Source organism: Thunnus albacares, chromosome 1 (assembly GCF_914725855.1).
Source record: "Thunnus albacares chromosome 1, fThuAlb1.1, whole genome shotgun sequence".
In the NCBI taxonomy this organism is placed as follows: domain Eukaryota; kingdom Metazoa; phylum Chordata; class Actinopteri; order Scombriformes; family Scombridae; genus Thunnus; species Thunnus albacares.
In genome coordinates this window covers 16,811,294-16,830,930 of record NC_058106.1, presented here as the reverse complement: position 1 = coordinate 16,830,930, position 19,637 = coordinate 16,811,294, and the positions used below count along the sequence as shown (strand labels likewise).

General features: G+C 41.5%; 1 protein-coding gene across 1 annotated transcript in view; it reads right to left on the bottom strand.

The window, feature by feature from the left end:
* The window catches only part of LOC122979154 (intersectin-2-like), a 34,752-nt gene extending 15,190 nt beyond the window's left edge, over positions 1–19,562 (bottom strand). The window contains exons 1-19 of the mRNA XM_044346386.1: positions 19,060–19,562; positions 11,517–11,590; positions 10,108–10,200; positions 9,863–9,926; positions 9,581–9,753; positions 9,213–9,473; positions 8,681–8,783; positions 8,395–8,531; positions 7,147–7,210; positions 6,550–6,687; positions 5,502–5,590; positions 4,415–4,677; positions 4,117–4,266; positions 3,813–3,953; positions 3,475–3,562; positions 3,021–3,160; positions 845–1,002; positions 602–685; positions 49–109 (exon numbers count right to left, since the gene is read on the bottom strand). Coding sequence (XP_044202321.1) covers positions 49–109; positions 602–685; positions 845–1,002; positions 3,021–3,160; positions 3,475–3,562; positions 3,813–3,953; positions 4,117–4,266; positions 4,415–4,677; positions 5,502–5,590; positions 6,550–6,687; positions 7,147–7,210; positions 8,395–8,531; positions 8,681–8,783; positions 9,213–9,473; positions 9,581–9,753; positions 9,863–9,926; positions 10,108–10,200; positions 11,517–11,523 — 2,214 coding nt within the window. The 5' untranslated portion in view covers positions 11,524–11,590; positions 19,060–19,562. The remainder of the gene's footprint in view (positions 1–48; positions 110–601; positions 686–844; positions 1,003–3,020; positions 3,161–3,474; positions 3,563–3,812; positions 3,954–4,116; positions 4,267–4,414; positions 4,678–5,501; positions 5,591–6,549; positions 6,688–7,146; positions 7,211–8,394; positions 8,532–8,680; positions 8,784–9,212; positions 9,474–9,580; positions 9,754–9,862; positions 9,927–10,107; positions 10,201–11,516; positions 11,591–19,059) is intronic.
* Positions 19,563–19,637: the final 75 nt, after the last annotated feature.

Here is a 19,637-nt window from a genome sequence, read left to right as displayed (position 1 = left end):
TTTCCTCCTCTCCTCTTCCTCCGCTTTCCTCTTCCTTTCCTCCTCTGCCCTTTTCCTCTCCTCCTCGCGCTTCTTCCTCTCCTCCTCCTGCTGCTGCTGCTGAAGCTTCCTCCTCTCTTCATCCCTCTTTCTCCTGTCCTCCTCCTCTCTCTTCTTCCTCTCCTCCTCCTCTCGCTTTCTCCTCTCCTCTGCATCCCGGATGGCAGCCTCGGCAGCCCTGTGCCTCCTCCTCTCCTCCTCCTCCCTCTCCCTCTCCCTCCTGCGCTCCTCCTCTAACCTCTTTCTCTCTTCCTCCCGCTTGTGTCGCTCCTCCTCGTCTTTCCTTCTCTTCTCCTCCTTCCTCCTCTCTTCCTCAAGTTTCCTCCTCTCTTCCTCCAGCTGCCTCCTCTCCTCCTCCAGCTTTCTCCTCTCCTCCTCCTGCCTTCGTCTCTCCGCTTGCCTCAGGCGTTCATCCTCTTCTCTTTTCTTCCTCTGCTCCTCCTCTCGCCTCTTCCGCTCTGCCTCCTCCTTCGCTCGGAGTTCTCGTTCGGCCTCCTTCTTGGCTGCCTGGATGAGAGCCTGTCTCTCTCTCTCCTCCTCCTCCCTTTGTTTGGCCTCTCGCTCCTCCTGAAGCCTCCTCTGACGCTCCTCTTCATCCCTCTTCAACTTCTCCTGCCACTGACGCTCCTTTTCCATCTTAATGCGCCTGCAAGAGTGAAACAAACATTTGTATATAAACATGAAAAAAGTGCATCTTTTAGAAATGTTTCTTGTGAGGTCAAGACAATCCTAATTTTGCTTTTAAAATGATGCTTAATTGAAATATCATAAAACTGAAAATTAAACTTGTGTAAAAGCATCATACCTTTGAGCTTCCTCCTCCTCCTTTCGCCTCCTTTCTTCCTGTCTTTTCCTCTCCTCTTCCTGTTCCTTCCTTCGAATCAGCTCACGCCGTTTGTCCTCTTTGATGCCCCGTAGTTTCTCCAGTGCCGCTTGCTGCTTTTTCTGGCTCTCTCTCAGTTCCTGACATACACACAAAACACACACATTTACTGGCAAAGTGAGATATGTAAGAGTGAATTAAAGAATGAGCTGACTAGATAGATATGAGGGGATGAACTCACACAACATGCACAAAACAAATAGGGTAGGTAGCAGATATGGGCCTTATAATTTGTAAGAGGGTGTGAGACAGACAGACATGTAAAAAAAAAACAAACACTGAAACAGGATAGAAAACAAGAGAAAAGTAAAAAGGACATACAAGTGCAAAGACCAATAGAAAAGACTGGTAGAGATAAGAGATAAAAAGCTAAGAACAACAAGGAGAGACAAAGAGAAAACCTTTAGCAGGTAGAAGAGATTACGGAGGCAGGCCAGCAGACAGAAGACAGCCTGAAGCATAGAGTCCTCAGCACCCACAGACTGTAAAGTTAGGCACAAGGGATGTGTGAGAAGGAAGAGAGGGAGGGGATCCAGTATAGGAAAGAGCAGAGAATTTCAAAAAGAGAAGAAAGGAAGAGAAGTGCAGAGTAGAGGAATAAAAGTTAAGGATAACAAGATGAAGGGATGAAATCAGTATCAGAAAGAGGGTTATGATGGGAGAAAATGATGGGAGGGGGTGGAGAGAAAAAAGGCAGCAAGAGCCAAACAGCAGTGGTAAGTATGAAGTATTTGCGTAAATTCACAAGCACGGCACACTCTCAAGATAAGTTAATTGTTCAAAATATTTTTTATGCTCTGTAGAAAAAAAAAAAAAAGACCAAGGTTACTGCTTTAAGATTAGATAGACAGATAAACAAAACATGGTAAGTATGTAAGTGAACAACAGCAGAAAGAATCAGGAATCGCCAGTGCCACAGTTGCAATATACAGTCACAGGTAGAAATCCTGTTATACTTTTAAGTTTCAGTAAGTCATTCGTCCAGTTTTTAGTTACCGATACAAATCAAAGAATGTGCTTGAATTCAAGCAAACAAGCAAAAAGTTGGATGAGCACCTGCTAATAAGAGGTGTGAGGCAGCAGTAACCTGCAGAGAAGTTCATTTGTGAAAGTGGTTGGAAACACAAGGCTGGATAAAGTAAATGAGTAATAGTCCGCCTTCCCTTCATCGACTGACATTTCCCTTCTGTAAGCTAATCAAGTGAATACTGATGTGGAGGCGTAGCTCAGCTGCCACCAGTGGAAGATGTGAATCAGTATGAATGTCTAATGCTGTGAGAAAGTAAGGCAAGGTTTTGCTGACAGAGACTCAGGTGTCTCCAAGTTTCTGAGTCAAAATGAAGCCTTTTTAATGCTGGTCAGAATTACATAAGACCATTCATTGGATATGAAAATGAAACCAAATAAAATAAAAAGACACTTTGACTTGTCAAAAACAGGTGTGACTAATAATATTACTAATGGCTGCATTAAATCTTGGTGTGCCAGCTCAAAGGCATTAGTATTGTTTATGCAGGCACATTGGCATGACTCACTGAAACACCTACATGTAGCTGTCATTACTGCCATGACTTATACCTGTGTCTCATCTATCATGGTAATTCAAAATGTCTGAGAGACAGAGAAAGGCCTGACTACGTCGGTCCCTCTCTGAAACAAGAGCATACAGTGTCATAGATGCAAAGCATCTTACTCAGTCCAGTACTGGAGAGAAGCAACTAAGTTTTAGTTTGAATTTAGATGGAACACTGAATACTGATCATTTAGTTACTAAATGATCTGTGATCTGTCTATAGACACTGCCATGGCTATTAATGGCCCCAGGCATGGTGAGTTTATGAATGAATGAATGTATGTATGAGTGGTTGATTAGGTACTTTGCATACCAAAAACACAACATTTTTTAGACCTCTAAAACAGAAATGAAGACAAGTTCTGTCATGAGTTTAGATTATATGATGTTGATCTTTTAAAAGGAACAGCAGCTCTGTATATTCCTGCATGAAATCAGGCTCAATGTGAATATTCTATGTGAAATGTTTTGACTGATGCCATGTTCAGCTGTTCTAATAATGTTATGCTGGTTTTCAATTCCTACCTGCATATCTTTGTTATACTGGTCCATCTCAGCCAGTTTGGCAGCAGTCTCTTTCTCCAAAGTTTCCAGCTGCTCTTGCAGTTTCATACATGTCCCTTTTTTCTCTGTAACACCCAGCTTCAGGGTGGTCATGGTCGACCCTGCAAACAGAAGAAACAGTTTAATAGGCTACAATTTTCTCAGTGAAGAGATGTGTCCTTTGGGAGCACTATGACACCCGGAGGTAGGTTTACCAAGCAAAAGTCCTAAAAAATACATTCTCATTCATACATTAAAAAAAAAAAAAAAAATCCCACTCTGCATACATTTATAATTTAGATATTTTCATGCTTTTTACTTAATTAATGTGCCTATTAATGTGCTGCATTCTTTTATTTATTTCTCTAACCATCCATCTGTGCTGCTGTAATATTTTATTTTTCCTGGCACTGTCAATTCAACCATCAATACTAACCAGGCAGGTTATTCAGCGCCATGTTTTTGAGTTTCTCAGTTAGTCTCCTCTGTTCTGGAGTCAACTGGGACAACTTCCTCTGGAACTCCTGACCAAGAGGAAATGCATCAATAGCAACAAGAAATGCGTCATTAGAGGAAAATATTTGGGGAAACATTCATATGCATTCTCTCAAGAAAGCAATAATCAAACAAACAAATCACAAAAACACATAACTGTTATAATCACTGATTACTGTCGTAGCTACTTCGCCACAATAAATACAACGAAAACACATGAAGAACTGAATGAAACTCAGAAACACAAATAACTCTTCACACACACACACTCATACTCACCTCTAACTGTTTCTGCAGGTTATTAATGTCCTGCTGGCGTGTGTCTTTCCTTTGACTGATCAGATCCAGCTCGGTCCTCTGAAGCTTCTTCTTGTTCTGAAAGTCACGCAGTCGGTCTGAGATCTGACGATGCTTGTTACCCTGAGGTAGTGAGAGACCGGGAGGCAGAGAGAAGGTGAGAAAAACTACAAACTTTCCTCAATGTGTACATGATGGGTCAGAGACAGCTGAAGCGCAAATATGACTACAGTATGTGATGTGTTGCACTGAAATAAACCCTTTATAGTGTCTCTTCACCACTCACCACAGCCTCCAACTCCATCTCCAGACTCCTCTTCTTAGCTTTCAGTTTAATAATATCATCCTGCTCCTGCTCCCTTTTTATCTGGAGCTCTCCTCGCCGCCTCCTCTCCCACTCTTCCTTCCTCTGGCGCTCCAGCTCCCGCTGTGCAGCCTGGAATGAACCCACATAGGAGACTGAAGTAAATATACACATGCAAAAGTGTGAACGAACATCTCTCTGCAGTAACTATAAAAGGAACACACTCATGTAAGAATTCATACATACAACTCATTCAGAGAGCTGTAACGTGCTCCCTCACCTCTTTTCTCTCGATTTCTCGCTGTCGCTCCTCTTCTTTCTGCCTCTCCAGCTCCCTCTGTCGCTCCAGCCTCCTCTCCTCCTCTTTCCTCCTCCTCTCCTCTGCCTCCCGAGCCTCCCTCTCCCTCTTCTCTTGCTCTTCTCTCACCTTCTGAGCGCGCCTTTCCTGCTCCCTCCGCTCCGCCTCCAGCAGCACCTGTCGTCTTTTCTCCAGTTCTGCGTTCCCTCGCTCCAGATTGGCTTTGAATTTATCCTCAAATGTTACTGAGTGTAGACAGATAAAATGGAATCAGTGAGGATGTATTTTTAAATGTTGGTAAGAAGTGTGCCATCAAATCATGTGAATATTTACTTTGTTTAAATGAAAAGAAAATGTATTTCAATTTTGATTAGGTCTAAGAAGTAAATGTGTCCCTTATTCCTGTTTCATAATTCCTGATGTACCCATTGGACATTGGAATTGGTACATAAACTTAAATCACATTTTAAGAAAACAATGGTCAAATTTATTGATTTAGAAAACATTATAAAAATGTTGATGACCTATTTGATTAATTACTGATTACTTATTTGAGCTTGTGTGTTTGAAAAGTGCGATCACGGATGGTTAAAACAGAAATGTGTATAAATTCAAAACTAAGTTGTAGCTCCAGTAAAACTGTCATGAAAAATTAAGGGATGGCAAAATCATAAGATTGAAAGAGATGTTAAGGAGATTTAAGGATTTAAAAATAGTATTGATCTATAAACCTAATGATGAAAAACACTTGATATAAGCTTTAAGTCTAGCTGCTACAATTTGTCTTGTGACTGTGTGTAAAATGAGAGTGTGTACAAACCCAGTATCAAAGTGTGGTGCCCTACACTACATTCACTGTCACTCCACAACATGTTTACGCTCTTATTTTATTAGTTGTAAACAGAAAATATAGTGAAAGTTTGGCCTTTAGCAACCAAGTCAGCTACACAATTGTGATTCATAGCCTTTGCTTATATCAAGTGATCTTTGATTTTCTAAGCATTGTTTTGGACAGCAGTGCTGCATATTTACATGAAACATTCATAGTGTTGGTAGTGTGAGTACTAACGGTTGGTCTTGGGTTTCTGTGGAGGTTCTATGTCCAAGTCATCGGTTAGAGCTGCGTAGAGAGAAGAGCTGGATCCATTCACTGCAACCCTGGAATACAGATTTCAAATAACTTATTTTATTTATTCACATTATTCAAATACTAAATAACTATATGCTTTGATATAGTCTATGTTTAATGTACTTAAATGTTAAAAAAAGCAAAAAACAACAATTATCTTGAGGATATTTTTAAAAAATAATAATAACATTAATAATAATAATAATGATAATAACAACAAACTTTATTTATATAGTACAACACAATATACCACCTTCTCCAGTACTTTGGCAAGAAAAGGTAATTTAGCATATGGGTCTAAAATTATTAAGATGTTGGTGTCAAGGTTGTATTTTTTCAGTAACCCCTGAAGATAAAGACTTGTTAAATATTGCTAAAATATCTGAAAATAAAAAGGCAGAAACTTCTTTTAAAAATCTTGTGGGTAAAACATCTGAGGGAGAGGAGGAAGATTTCATGCCATTAATCATTCTCAGTACATCTGACTGGGATACCAGATAAAATGAATTAAAAGTCTAACACACCTCACTGTGTGGTAGAATCAACAGAGATGGCATGATTTGGGCTCTAATGCTGGAAACTTTATCGAGAAAAAAAAAAAGGACCAAAATGTCTAATTTCTCTCAATAGTAGATACTTCACTGGAATCAGGAGGGCGTTGGATAAGAGAGTTAATGATAGCAACTTGGGGTTGTGAGGATTTGCAGCAGTAAGATGTGAGAACTAATTTGATCTTTCTTCTTTTACAGTGCTGTACTCCTTTCAAAGTTCTTTTAAAAAAAAAAGCACCTTAATTTGGAAGCTTTCCATTTCCATTCAGCACGTCTAAAACGCCCTTCTAATGCACCGAACAAGGTCATTCACCCACGGCGGTGGTTTTGTTAAGGCAGGACAGGCTTTAGACATTTTAAAAGGAGCTACAGTGTCCAGAGTGGCAGCATATTGTTGCATGAATCTAGCAGCCAGTGAGTCATTTGAGTGCATGTACCTTTGTGAGGGTGGTACCAGCTCAGTTGGCAGTGTAAGCGGCAGTGGTTGTCCGTTTTTCGCCATGTCCACGAGATGCATTGCCAGAGTAAACTCCTCAGCTTTTAGCTTGCCGTCCTTATCCACGTCGGCCAAAGTCCTGCAGGAGAGTTACACATTGGAGATGAGAGGTTTTTACATGATTGTACACTGGAATATTTACTGATCAACTTTGAAGACGATTACATACAGGAGAGAAAAGTACTAGGAAATATTTTGGACCTTTAAGAGAACTTCTGTGTGATATCACTGAAATACTTGAAATGCTTTCAGAAAGGATTTCAGGAGTTAAAAAAAAGATTACTTTAACAAATTTATAATAATAAACTGTATTTCCTTGTGTTCACTGTATTAGATACTATTCAGTAAAGAACAGCCTTGACCTGTAAACAAATATTTCCCTAACAAACAATAGCCTATTGTCATACAAGGTAGAGTGGAATGGAAGTTTCTTGATTCTGGCTGCCAAAACTGACTTTGGCTCTTGAGCACAACACTGTTCGACAATCATAAGACATGTACAGACATACACACGGATCAATCATGCAGATATTCTCACCAGATGGAGGCCAGTTGTGTCTGAGTCAGCATCGTGGTCGTCATGGCACCTCTCACCTGCAGACCTGGCAACAAGATTGACAGCATGTCATAGATGTGAGAGCAACTGTATGGCACAGATGTGTGGGTGTGGAGGTGGTAGGAAGGAAGAGGTGAAGGGTGGTCCGTCATAGGTTACTTTGGAGGACAAATGTCAGACTAAGGACCAGTTCAACTGGGGACGGCTTGTCCAATTGGGAACAAAAGCTGTATCCCAAAATTGGAAAAAGCTGATTTTTGGGTCAGTGCTTACGGTTGAAGGGGAAAGCTGGAAACTTTTTAACCCTCATTTATCTTTGGGAGAAGATGGTGATCAAAGGATTGTGATAGCATAAACAATGGTCAGTCTAAGGTTTATTTAACAGACAGCTGTTGTCCACCTTGTGTAAGAAATATGGATCTGTAAGCCATTATCTACACAGAGATTGGGCTAAAAAAATATAAATAAAAATGAAAAATAAGGCATTCATGTAATTTATTTAATGTGCTGGACTGCACATAATGTGTAGTCACACTAGTGAGGAAATCAACTCTAAGTGTGTTGAAGTGAGTGAGAATGTGTGTGTGTGTGTGTATGCGTGTGTGTGTGTGTGTGTAAGTGTGCACAGTTGTTGTTTGATTGCATGGCTAATTCAAGAGAACAGGTCCAGCAAGGCTTGCAGTAACAGATCGAAAAAGGCAAATGCCTACTTGGCTGAGTGTGTGTATGTATGTGTGTGTATGTGTGTGTGTGTGTGTGTGTGTGTGTGTGTGTGTGGTCCGTTATAGGTTACTTTTGGGGACAAATTTCAGTTAATTGGGGACAGCTTGACCAATTGGGAAAAAGCTGATTTTTGGGTCAGTGGTTAAGGTTAAGGTTAGGCAAGTAGTGGTTATGGTTCGGGTTAGGGTAAGTCTCCAGGAAATTAATGTAAGTCTATGTAATGTCCCAAAAAGTGACCATGATCTGATATGTGTGCGTGTGTGTGTGTGTGTGTGTGTGTGTGTTGAGAAACTGTCTGAACACACCCATAGCTGCTCAAGACACAGCCTCCACTTCCTTAGCTGAGGTTTAACACACATCGAAAAAAAAAAGAGGGAGGGTAGTTATGAAATCATCAGTGACTGTTGTTCACGATCATCCACGCCTGCATAGCAGGCATAGTTTGGTTTTGTATGACCTACACACTGTACATATACATATACATGCACACAAACACACACATCGTACCAGTGAGGTATCCAGTCATCCCTTTATCCAAGCTGTTGAACTGCTGCCTGTATTTGAGTCTGGATGCATGTGGCACGGCCCAGTCACTGGGACCTGCGACCATCGGGGACATCACAGAGGGGGACGAGGAAGTGGAGCTAGAAGACAAACAGTGACAACACAAAAAAAATACCAGCTGAATGCACCAAACTTCAGTAAGACAAGAGACGAGATAAATGAGACATTGATTGTGCAAAAGGGGAAATTGCTTAAGACTTCAGCATTTCTGTTTATGTGTGCGTGTTACCTGCTAGATCCCAGGTCCAGCAGTGATGAGGCCTTGTTTATACCAGCAGAAGAAGAAGAAAGTCCTAATGGAGAGGAGTAGGGGGATGCAGATAGAGGTAGGCCTGAAAACACATAAGCGCACACGCATATAATTACATATATTTCTATAATTATTACTAACCAACCACAACTGTAAAATTGTAAAGCTATTGGGGAATACCAAGATAGTTTTTAGGAAGGGGAGGGGAGCCTTATAGTGGCTCTGTAATATACTGTGATCCAGTCACTGCTGTCACCTTGTCAAGGACAGCAAAGCTATTTGTATGTAAATGAGACAGAGAGACCTGACTCTGCAAGACCGGACCATAATTCATTGGTCGCTGTGTGTGTGTGTGTTTCCTTTTTCCTCATTTCCCCTCAAAACTAAAAATGCCATCATCTGCACTCTGCTGCAAACATTTATTTACTTTTTTCAAAGCAGTGACGGATAACACAGCAGTACAGCAGAGGGAACGGGTAAATAAAAAGTTAGAAATGAGAACCGTCTGTACCAGTGGCCAAAGCTCCGGCTGGAAGTGGCTGGAGGAGTCCCATGGTGCCGTTTGGCAGGGTGGTATTTCCCACGGTGGGCATTAGGGGCCTGGTGGGGTTGGAGGCTATTAGAGGACTGAGGCCTGTTGCTGTAGGAACCAAAGAGGTGAGGCCTGTCATTGGTGTCAAAGGTGAGAGTCCAGAGGTTGCTATGGCGATAGGAGTCATCATGGGAAGGTTCGTCCCGCCCATCATGGACATGTTAGGCACAGATATGGTACCTAGGACACACACACACACACACACACACACACAGACAGAGTAACGTGAATTATTCTATTACATCTTTCAATCTCATGCTGTATGTTGACATCTTTCTTTAGTGTACCATAGGGTGGGTTGGGGTTATTGAGGCTGGGAACAGGCACTGGCGGCTGCTTCATGATGACCGGCAATAACACTGGGAGCGATGTACCCTGGAGTTTTAGCTTTATGAGCTTCATAGCGATGGAAAACTCCAACCTGTCCATCTTCCCATCTTTGTTCATATCAGCCAAAGCCCTGAAAGCAAGAAGAAAACAAAAGAATGAAAAAAAGAAAAAGAAACTTTTCCAGAGAAGCCATTGCAACAAAATCTGAGTATGTGTGAAAGTGAATGTGTGTTTCTCACCATATCTCAGCCAAAACTGAAGCAGGCAGCCCCGATTGGAGGAAAAACTTCCTTGCCTGCTCCCCTACAGAAAGAGATAGAAAGGGTAGAGAGAGAAAAACAGATGGATATTCAGAGGGATGTTTGTGTGTTTAGGTGTGTGTGTGTGTATTTGTGCCTGTGTATGAATATGGTATTGGGGAATTACTGTGGTTTATCCAGTTGACGTCTGTGGTAAAATGGGCAGTGTGTGTTTGTGTGCATACCTGAGACATAGCCCATTGATGGGGAGAGGGTGTCAAACTTCTGATCATGCTTGTCCCTCTCCTCTGGAGTGATCGCCCATATATTTGCACCACCTAAAGAGAAAATGGAAGAGGGTGGGGGAAAAAAAGACGTCATGGGACAGATACATTTGAAAGATGATGTGGAGCATTGGACAGATATATTATAATTAAATGAATACCAGTCGAATCAGCAGCAGTCTGTTCTAAGAAGCAGAGTTATCTCATGTTGCTGAATAAGAAAGAGGTATTTTTAAATCAGTTAATGTATGAGGGAAATCTGGGTTATATTCAGCAAACCCGCTTCTTGAACAGGCCTCAGTCCGTTTACCTTCTCACTGTTTAAATAACACACAGACAGAATCTGAGCAAAGCAAACAAACATACAATTTGCATGATTACAGAAGAGTCAGGCAGCATTTTAAGACAAATAAACAGGCAGGACGACCGGACAAACACACACACACACACACACACACACACACACACACGAGAGAGAGCATCCCGGAGCTGGGCTCAGTGTTGGTGAGATGTTGAGAATGCACTGATATTGACAAAGTAATAATGAAACTCAGAGTTGCCAGTGATGCTATCACTTTATTCAAACAGGAAGGCAAAACGAGCTCACCCTTTCATCAAAATTTACCCAATCAAGGCCGACTACAGTGTTTACACCACACTCCATCAGCAGACACAGGGAATGGACAGTTTGCTTCATTGTAACAAAATGCATACAGCTTCTGTAGCTGTAGTCTAGTAGCTGGTACTTCAAACAAAGCTGTCAAAAGATACGGAACCAACATCAAAATGACCACAGAGCACAACATCTGTACTGGACAGCTGTGGAGGTCTTTGTTTGTGGATCTTTGGGCTTTGTGGGCTTAATGACTTGCTAAAAAGATGAAAAAATACACACACATGCTTCCATCTCACTCTCAATTCCTTCTTTCTACATGGACACGACAAAGTTTTGACCACAAACCTTTTTTATGCTAACAATAAACATGCTAAAAAAAAAAGTAAGTTGCACAGAGAATTAACTAGAGTGAGAAATCTTGTGTGCAAACAAAAAGATAACTTACTGTAGACTGTGACAGAGTAAAGAGGAGTGTTAAATAAGACAGACACAGATGCACGTGCAGCCACACACACACACACACACACACACACACACACACACACACACACACACACACACACACACACACACACACACACAAACACACAAACACACAAACACTCAGACTGGGAATTATTACTAGAACTAGCACTGTATTGGTCTCAGCAGTTCTGCAGAGCCAAAAAACACACAGCACTCTCACTCTCACACACACTCATGCCCACTTCTGGTTCTCAACCCCTCCTTCACACAGAAACTGCGGTGGTCTTACCATTCATATTTGCAGGTGGCAGAAAAAGAGAAGGGGAACTCCCGGTGGCGTCCTCAGCTACTGCTCGCAGCCATCTGCAAAACACACAGACACAGGCCAGTCATCAGTCAATACTGCAGCTAAGACTGGACAGCGCTGTCACTGAGCAGAGGGAGAGAAGAGAGAGAGAGAGAGAGAGAGAGAGAGAGAGAGAGAGAGAGAGAAACAGACACAGAGAGAGAGAGAGAGAGAGAGAGAGAGAGATTTTGGTCAGTCAGCAGAGTCTAACAGGGCTTCTCCTGTTCTCTTCAGTCAGGAGCACCCTGGCCACGTCCCAAACCTTTGAAACACACTGGGACTGTTCCAATACTATCCAATCTGACTCTGTAGAGACCACTGCAATATAAACTATACAAGCCAGACCCATTAACACTCTTTAAGAAGACATTTACACTCACTGTCCAGATACATATATAAACCCTTGTTCAGTACTATTCTGGTCGTGTGTTGAGAAACTGGCAGTTTAATAGTCATGATATTAAATATCACACTGTCTAGAGGTGATGATTTGTTATGGCACCACCCTTCACACATCCCAAATATTTATCTACTATGGGTTGCCTCAAATATAAAAACAGTCCTGTCACCTATGATCATGCCCTTTTCAAAGTCTGTTACATCATGCTTTGAACCCATACTTGTTGAGTCATGCACGTACAAAGCAAATGTGGAAATGGAGTTATTGTGGCATAAACCTGTCGGCCCACCTGTTCTGCAAAGTCATGTTTATAGGTTTTAGGTGCAAGGGTGGGAAGTGTCTGTGTTACCAGTTTTCTCCATTTTCAGATACATTTGATCAGTTTACTGCACTAAGGAAAAGAGGTATGGATCAATGTGTTCAGATGACAGAGCCATGTATATTTACTGTACTTCCTGTCAACAATTACGCCACATTTTCTGTAACTTTGTGTGTGTGTGTTTTGTTTTTTTTAAATAATATTGCTCATAGAGGTTGGGATCATGTTTGTGGTGAGTTGCAACAGGGTACGTGCACTAGACCGCATGTCCACAGATTAAATGTACCTTATTAGAGCTCTTTGTTGACAAAAAGGCCAGAAACTTGTATCACGCCAGGTTAACCAGCATATTTATAGGTCTCGTCTGTGACTGCGGCACTGTACCGCCTGTCAAAATACAGCCACCACAAAACAAGACTTGTTTGGATTTAAAACAGTTTATCACTGTGGGATGAATAGTGTGAACTTCAGGTGGTCACAGTACTGTACGTGAGAGATAACAGAGGGCCACGTGCTAGAAGGACTACATTTTACGTACTTAATTTAAAAAAAACTATGTGAATAAATGCAACGCAACATTAAATATAATACCAGGTTTATCTTTAATTTTCTTGCAGGCAAATCTGTTGTATTTTTGGGAACAAGTACAGACACAGGGAACTCTGAAATAGACTGTCATGTTGTTTCTGTAGTGTTCACATTCACTTCATTACTGGCATTGCTCGACACCTGCTTCCTCCGTGTTTATCTCTCTCTCATCAGCCAGCAAGACTCACATGATGAAGTCGGCGGAGGAAAAGGAGGAGAGAAATTCCAAAGTTTCTACTCAACACTTCCTGACCGGTAACCAACGGACACAAGCATTTCCTCATCCAAGGTTAGGTCAGGTGACAGGAAGTGATCGTGGATTTTGGCGGAATGACAGCTTTGGCTGAAACCAAACGTCTGGACTTCACCGCACTTGAAGACTCGGACTTTGTGGGTGCGTTCCTTGGACGTCTGCGAGTGCAGAGGGCTGTCCAAACCCACAATTCATCCAGTCCACAAGGGGCCTCAAGAGGACTCTCTGTCAGAGTGGTGCAGACTTCACCAGACTTTGCTTATTCATTATCCTGCAGCAATAGGCTATAAAGTGATGATATAAAAGAAAAGAATGCTACTAATTATTATTATCAATATCAAAAAACAATAATTATCATAATAATAACAATAGGCTGTGTGAAATATTTACTTTTGATGACTTTTTCACTTTTGTTGTGATGTATTGATGGGCCTATAGGCTTAATAACGTGGATTTGTTTATTACAATCTGCTAAAGTAGACAGTAGAAGAAGTAGGCAAAGGTTGTTTTTTGTCCGTTTACAATGTAAAGGTCATCAGTTGAGGATTTCATTGTTTAGCAGTTCATGTAAAGGAAAAATCTCACTGAGCATTTTGACCAGAGTTGTTGAGAGTAAAGTTGCAGACCTGCACATATCAGAACCATTAAGAACCGCTCAGAAAAACACTTTGAAATGAGTTACAGGTTCAGGAATTTCAATATATCTCCATGGAAGCACTTGAGGTCTTAAGTCCCATCTCAGAGTGCTTTTTATCCCCTTGCGGCGCAGCACCCTCACAGACATGACGTGATGACAGTGAATACGTCACTTTACGTACGAATGAAGTCCACGAGGGTTCAAGCCACAGGTCTGGAGGGAGGACGTTTGGTTTCAGCCTTTGATGTTCCAGAAAATATGACATGGCATCAGAGGAGAGGAGAATTACAGACTGACGAGTGATTTTTTTTGAAGAAGCATAATAACTGATGACTCGCTGAGGAGAGTTTTATGTAGGAGAAGATGAATGAGAAAGAAATAAAGGATGACAGAGGAAAAAAAGTGAATGAGAAATGAACGTGTGAGGTTACTGTGGATGCGGTCTGATCGATGCTCCCGCAAGGGCAGAGAAACAACAAGGGACGACTCATCTACTGCCTGCCATCTGTCGCTCTCCCTCTCTCCTCCCAGGTCAAGTCTTCCTCTCATCCTTCCCCTCATATACTCTTTCATTCTGCTCTTCTTTATCTTCGTACATTGACTTCATTAACTACTGCAGTGTGTGCATATGAATTGTGACCACTCAGGTGTTGCAAAGTTTGCTGGACAAACTATGTAGCGTTAATACAGTTTCAAACTCTTTTTAAAATACATACTTTAGATCCATTCTGACATACATATATGTCAAAACATCAGTATCAGTCATCCAACTTTGGTCAGGCTCTAGTCATGACATGTAACCTCTGGTAATGGAATTATAATGAATAAATGAGAGATAGCAGTAGACTTGATATACTGTCGGCTTTACGGTTTACTGTTTCCAGGGTGAGAAGAGTCTGACTATTCCTGACTGACTGGACGGCTGCCTGACAAAGTGACTGAACAACTGACTTGGCTGTGGCGGAACTGACTTCAGTGGTAGACTAGACTCCATCAAGCATTGCGAACCTCATGCAAATCCTCTCCGAAACATCACTCTATATACACTTGCACACAGAAACACACACAAGTGGTCTCTGTCTCAGTAGAAGCCTTGAGCTGCTAAATGAATACAGCAGGCTCAGTATATGCATAGTGATAAACTCGCTGAGGTGGAGTCCGGGTTAGGGTCAGCTCACAGAGACCCACCCACTCAGAAAATAATTTTGTACTTCAGCAGTGATGTAGGACCGTACACAGAGTAGTCTACATGAAAGGGGCTGTGAGCATAGCATTAGCAGCATCACCCTATATGTGATAGTGTGTTCATAGATGCAGGAAATCTCTGATTTAATCTGCTCAACCCCTAAAGACAGGGAGGTATAAGTAATACACTTACACATGGCACAAAGGTTTCATTTTTTTAATATAAAAGGTTTGAATGATCTGCAAATGGGTGGGGCAATTTTCATAACCTCAGAGAAAATCCTTTCAAAAACAGACTGTAAAGTCTGGACAATTGGCCTGTGTAACGTGTTGGGACTGGTAACTGGAATGTGTTCAAGCCTCTGACAGCAAGAACCCAGCCTGCTGATGTGCCCATGAGCAAGAGTCTGATTTCCTTCCAGCTCTATTCAGACCATTGTGTGAAAATACATTTAATTTATGTTATAGGGATGCACAAGACACATATACTCAGTCTTGGACAGTGCAAGCCTAAAATAGATCTGTGTTTTCCTGCTTTCCAAGGAAGGCCTGGACCCACGCTGAGAATGTGTAAGCCCATCCTGGTACTCAGACACATCCCCGTACTGTTGTCATGTAGTAGACTACACAAATAGATATGACTTTATTGGGTCCCAACCTGCAGTATATGGTGGTGGAGCATTAAAGTATAACAGAGGTAAACATTTAAACAGAGTGTAACAATCATGTCCACCACACTAGACCATCACTGAGCCCTGAAGCAATATCACAACTACAATGGTACAGAACCACCAATCAGACTGTGATTGTTGACTGGGACTAGACTGACTGAAGTGACAATCAAAACAAATCTCTATTATAGTAAATTTATTGGAGGTCATCATAGAGGAATCACAGACTGGGAAAAGTTACACAACTACACAACTTCTTGCCTATGTCTACTAATTTTCAGGGTTTCAGGTTTACAGTTACTCCTGTATATGAATAGAAAATAATATAAAGTCTTAATTGCAGCTAAAAATTCTTGCACATTTTCTTTGGACTGAAAAGTAACTACTAACCCGCATCACCCACTTCATCCTGAATACGAATGCCTGAGTGGAGTGTGGTGTTCAAATGAAACACCACACTTCCTCACAGTGTGGTCAATCTTTTCATTCGTAGCCTGGTTATCAGACTTCAACTGCTTCAGCTTGAAAAAACATTTCTGTCTCTCAGTCAGTATACACACACACACACACACAACACTGCAAAACTGTTGGATAAATAGTCCGGCTGTCACTCACCTCATTTGTTTCGGTAAATCTTAATAATGCACCTTGATGACACATGAACGTATATTGAAAATAAAGAACAGAACATAATGAAGAGCCAGAGAGAGATGGATGAAACCGAATCACACTACTAATTAATTCTTTAAAAAAGTCTGTTTTTTCCTGTCACTGTCTCTCCATGTGTCGTTGTATATTAATGTCTGCCTCTTTGCCCCTAAATCTACACTCTACCAGTCGTGTGACCCTGGCCTGTCCTCATTCCTACTCTGTTCAGAAACCAGCACCGCCCGGCCGGCTCGTGTTGTTATAAGAAATGATTGATTTTCAGCCGCCTCGCTCGCTGACCTCACACCAATGACATCAACTCCATCCACAATGTTCTCGCTGCCCTGCGACTCTCTCTTTCCCTCTTTGTGTCTGTTATCTCTACATACAGTAAAATCACCCATGATCCTCTGGTTCACTATCTGTCTCCTCATTCCTCTCTCTTTTTTATGACTGTGGATCTTCCCTGTTCCTTCCCACTACAGTACAGACCTTTTACACAGCAGACATTTTGACTTGTCATAGTGGGACAGGTCTTACTAATAGCATTAATGATGACTCTGGTCCATTTCGGTGTGCCAGCAAAGCAAAGCCAGTGAGCCAGCGTGCACAATATGAGTGCCCTGAAATCTGCACATGTAAACTGAACACAACCGTGATTAATGTTATTAATTACACCTGCGCTTTTCCTGTTATGACATGTTAAAGTTGTCTATTGTGACAAAGCTCTAATAGTCTCTTGAGCTGGCCTTGTTACATCACCCACACACACTGAGAAAGTGTTGCAAGGGCCTTCTCCAAGTGTTTCAGATTGGGTTTGATTAATGCTGTTTGTTTTGCCGTAGTTCTGTTTTATTAAGAGGCAAGGCATGCTTCTCCGTCCTACAGTCCGATTTGCCCCGCCCTGGTTTGTCCATATTGTATATCAGGATATGACAGGACTTAAGAAAGTTCTCTGATAAACTCTGTAATATGAACAAGACTTAAAACTGGCTCATTCATGCTGTGCTGTGTATATATGTACATGTGTTTCATCATTATCATCATCATCATCATCATCATCATCATCATCTCAGGTCAGAGGTCAGCTGCGGCTGGCAGGCATTGAGTGTCTTGCCTTGACGATGCTTCAGACTAGTGGACATTTACAAATATGTGGGTTAAAACCAGGCTGATCAGTTGAGGGGAACTATCCCTTTTTTATGATACTGCTATGCTGGCCAATAATCACATAATAGTGGTAGAAGAAAATGAAGTCTGGGCGTATGTTCACTATGAAAAACACAGACAGCTAGTTGTGAGGCCATAAAGGAAGCTGTTGCAGGCGAAACCGGCGAGTCTGTTACATTACTGGCAGCGACAGAGACGCTGCAAAAATTGCTATTCGCCAAGCCTTCAGCCTACTAAGCTACTGTATGTGCATGACTGTGAATGTGTCATTGTGTGTCAGAGCAAAGACGCACAAGCACACAACTTTAACAGCTGCATATGCATGCACGCTATTGAGACCAGGGCAATATTTGCTGGCTTGACTACATGTGGAATCTCCCTTTTCTGACAGAACAGTGGATACTCCCCATCCTCTGTAGGCTCTTCATCATGTGTCTCGCATCAGGAGGCCTTTCATACTGAATTATTATGCTGTACACTGCACTGAGAAATTCACTCTCTCACCCTTATTTCTTCTCCAAGTCAATACTCATATTAATACCATAATATTATCTTTCCATGAAAACAAGAATATTGAAAAAGAGACTCTGACTAAGACTAAGACTCTGAGCTTCACCATTTCAGACAGCTTAACAGTGTAAGACTGCTTAACCATGAAATCTGAATGGGAATGGACATGGACATTACATCTGACAATGATGCATTAATTTCATACTGCTGCACTTAACAGGGAAGATTTTTAGGCAATTAGACATTGAACTTTGTCACTTTTCATTTGAAATTAATTCATCTGATCTCCTCCAATAAATGAAGACACAATAAAATCGGGCACTATTAAAACTGCATTTTTGGATGTCAGTATTTGCACTGAGCATCACATTTACAATTACAGTACTAAGCAAAATCCATTTTTTACATAAAAATTATCAATTACTATAGGATAAATATAATAATATGGACACCAGCTCTACTCTGCTCTGGGTTGCTTGTAACTTTCAGTAATGTTGGGGGTGATGCTTGCTCTCTGGGAGCTCTGATTATGTCTTTTTTGGATAATTGCTGTACCAAGAGACCAACTAAGGACCAATTATATATATCAAAATCTCAAAATAAAGACATTACTGAGTAGTCCTACTCTATTGAGGCCCACAGATTGTCATCATTCACAGTCTAAAACTAACTTATACCTCCCTCTATCTGTCTGTGATAAACCGATAGAGTAACATTCCCTGATCACTTGTCACCAGCCTGGCTGCAACCTGCTCAACTAGTTTCAACCGAGAGGAATTTAGGAGACTTTCCTGCAAATCTGCCTTTACAAACTTGCCACCTATGCGCTCGCCTTGGCTCACTTTACTAAAGTAGCAATAAATATCCCTCGTCTACGTATCAATAACATCCAGCTCCTATTTTCTGAAATCATATAACTTAGCTAGCTAACTCCCATCCTAGGTTGTTGTGAGGACATCAGCATCATTCCCCTTTTAAGATTTAGTTTCACATTCTGGCATCGGTGAAGACAAACATTAACAGAGGAAACGATATATAGTGTAAAAACCTATATGAGACATTTAAACACTCAAGGGAAACGTTACCATAACAATATCAAACTTACACTCATGCTTAGATAAGCAGTTTCGCTTGCGTGCCACCAACGACCAGAAAAACACCAACTTCCGAGCTTTCGAGGGGCCTGCAGTTATCATCCACCACTTCTGAACGGTTTCCCGGACACACCGAAGAGTTTTGTATCCGAGGTGAGCAGAAAACTGTCCCAGAAATGTTCAAGTTTAGCAGCGTTGAGTTACAACTCAAGAGAACCTGTTGCTGACAGCTCAGTGTGTCACACCAACAACATGGCTGACTGCGAGTGATCGGTTGCCTGCTGTTAACGGCTGACCGTCCGCTGAGGGGAGGAGAGAGACGGGGAGGAATAAAAGTTCAGCAGATGGAGAGGGAGAACAATTGATGGGGGAAAGATAAGGGAGACGGCGATATAGGAACTAGTCTTTAAAAAAAATCATGTGAAGTCACACAGTCACTTCGTTTACTCTAACGTTGTCATAAGTTGGTATAAGGACAGAAAGTCATATTCCTTGACTCGCCCGATTCTGGTTTAAGTTACAATTTACCAGATATAATCTCCTGTACCGACAGCCATACATTATTAATTTCTCACTAATACTATGCCTA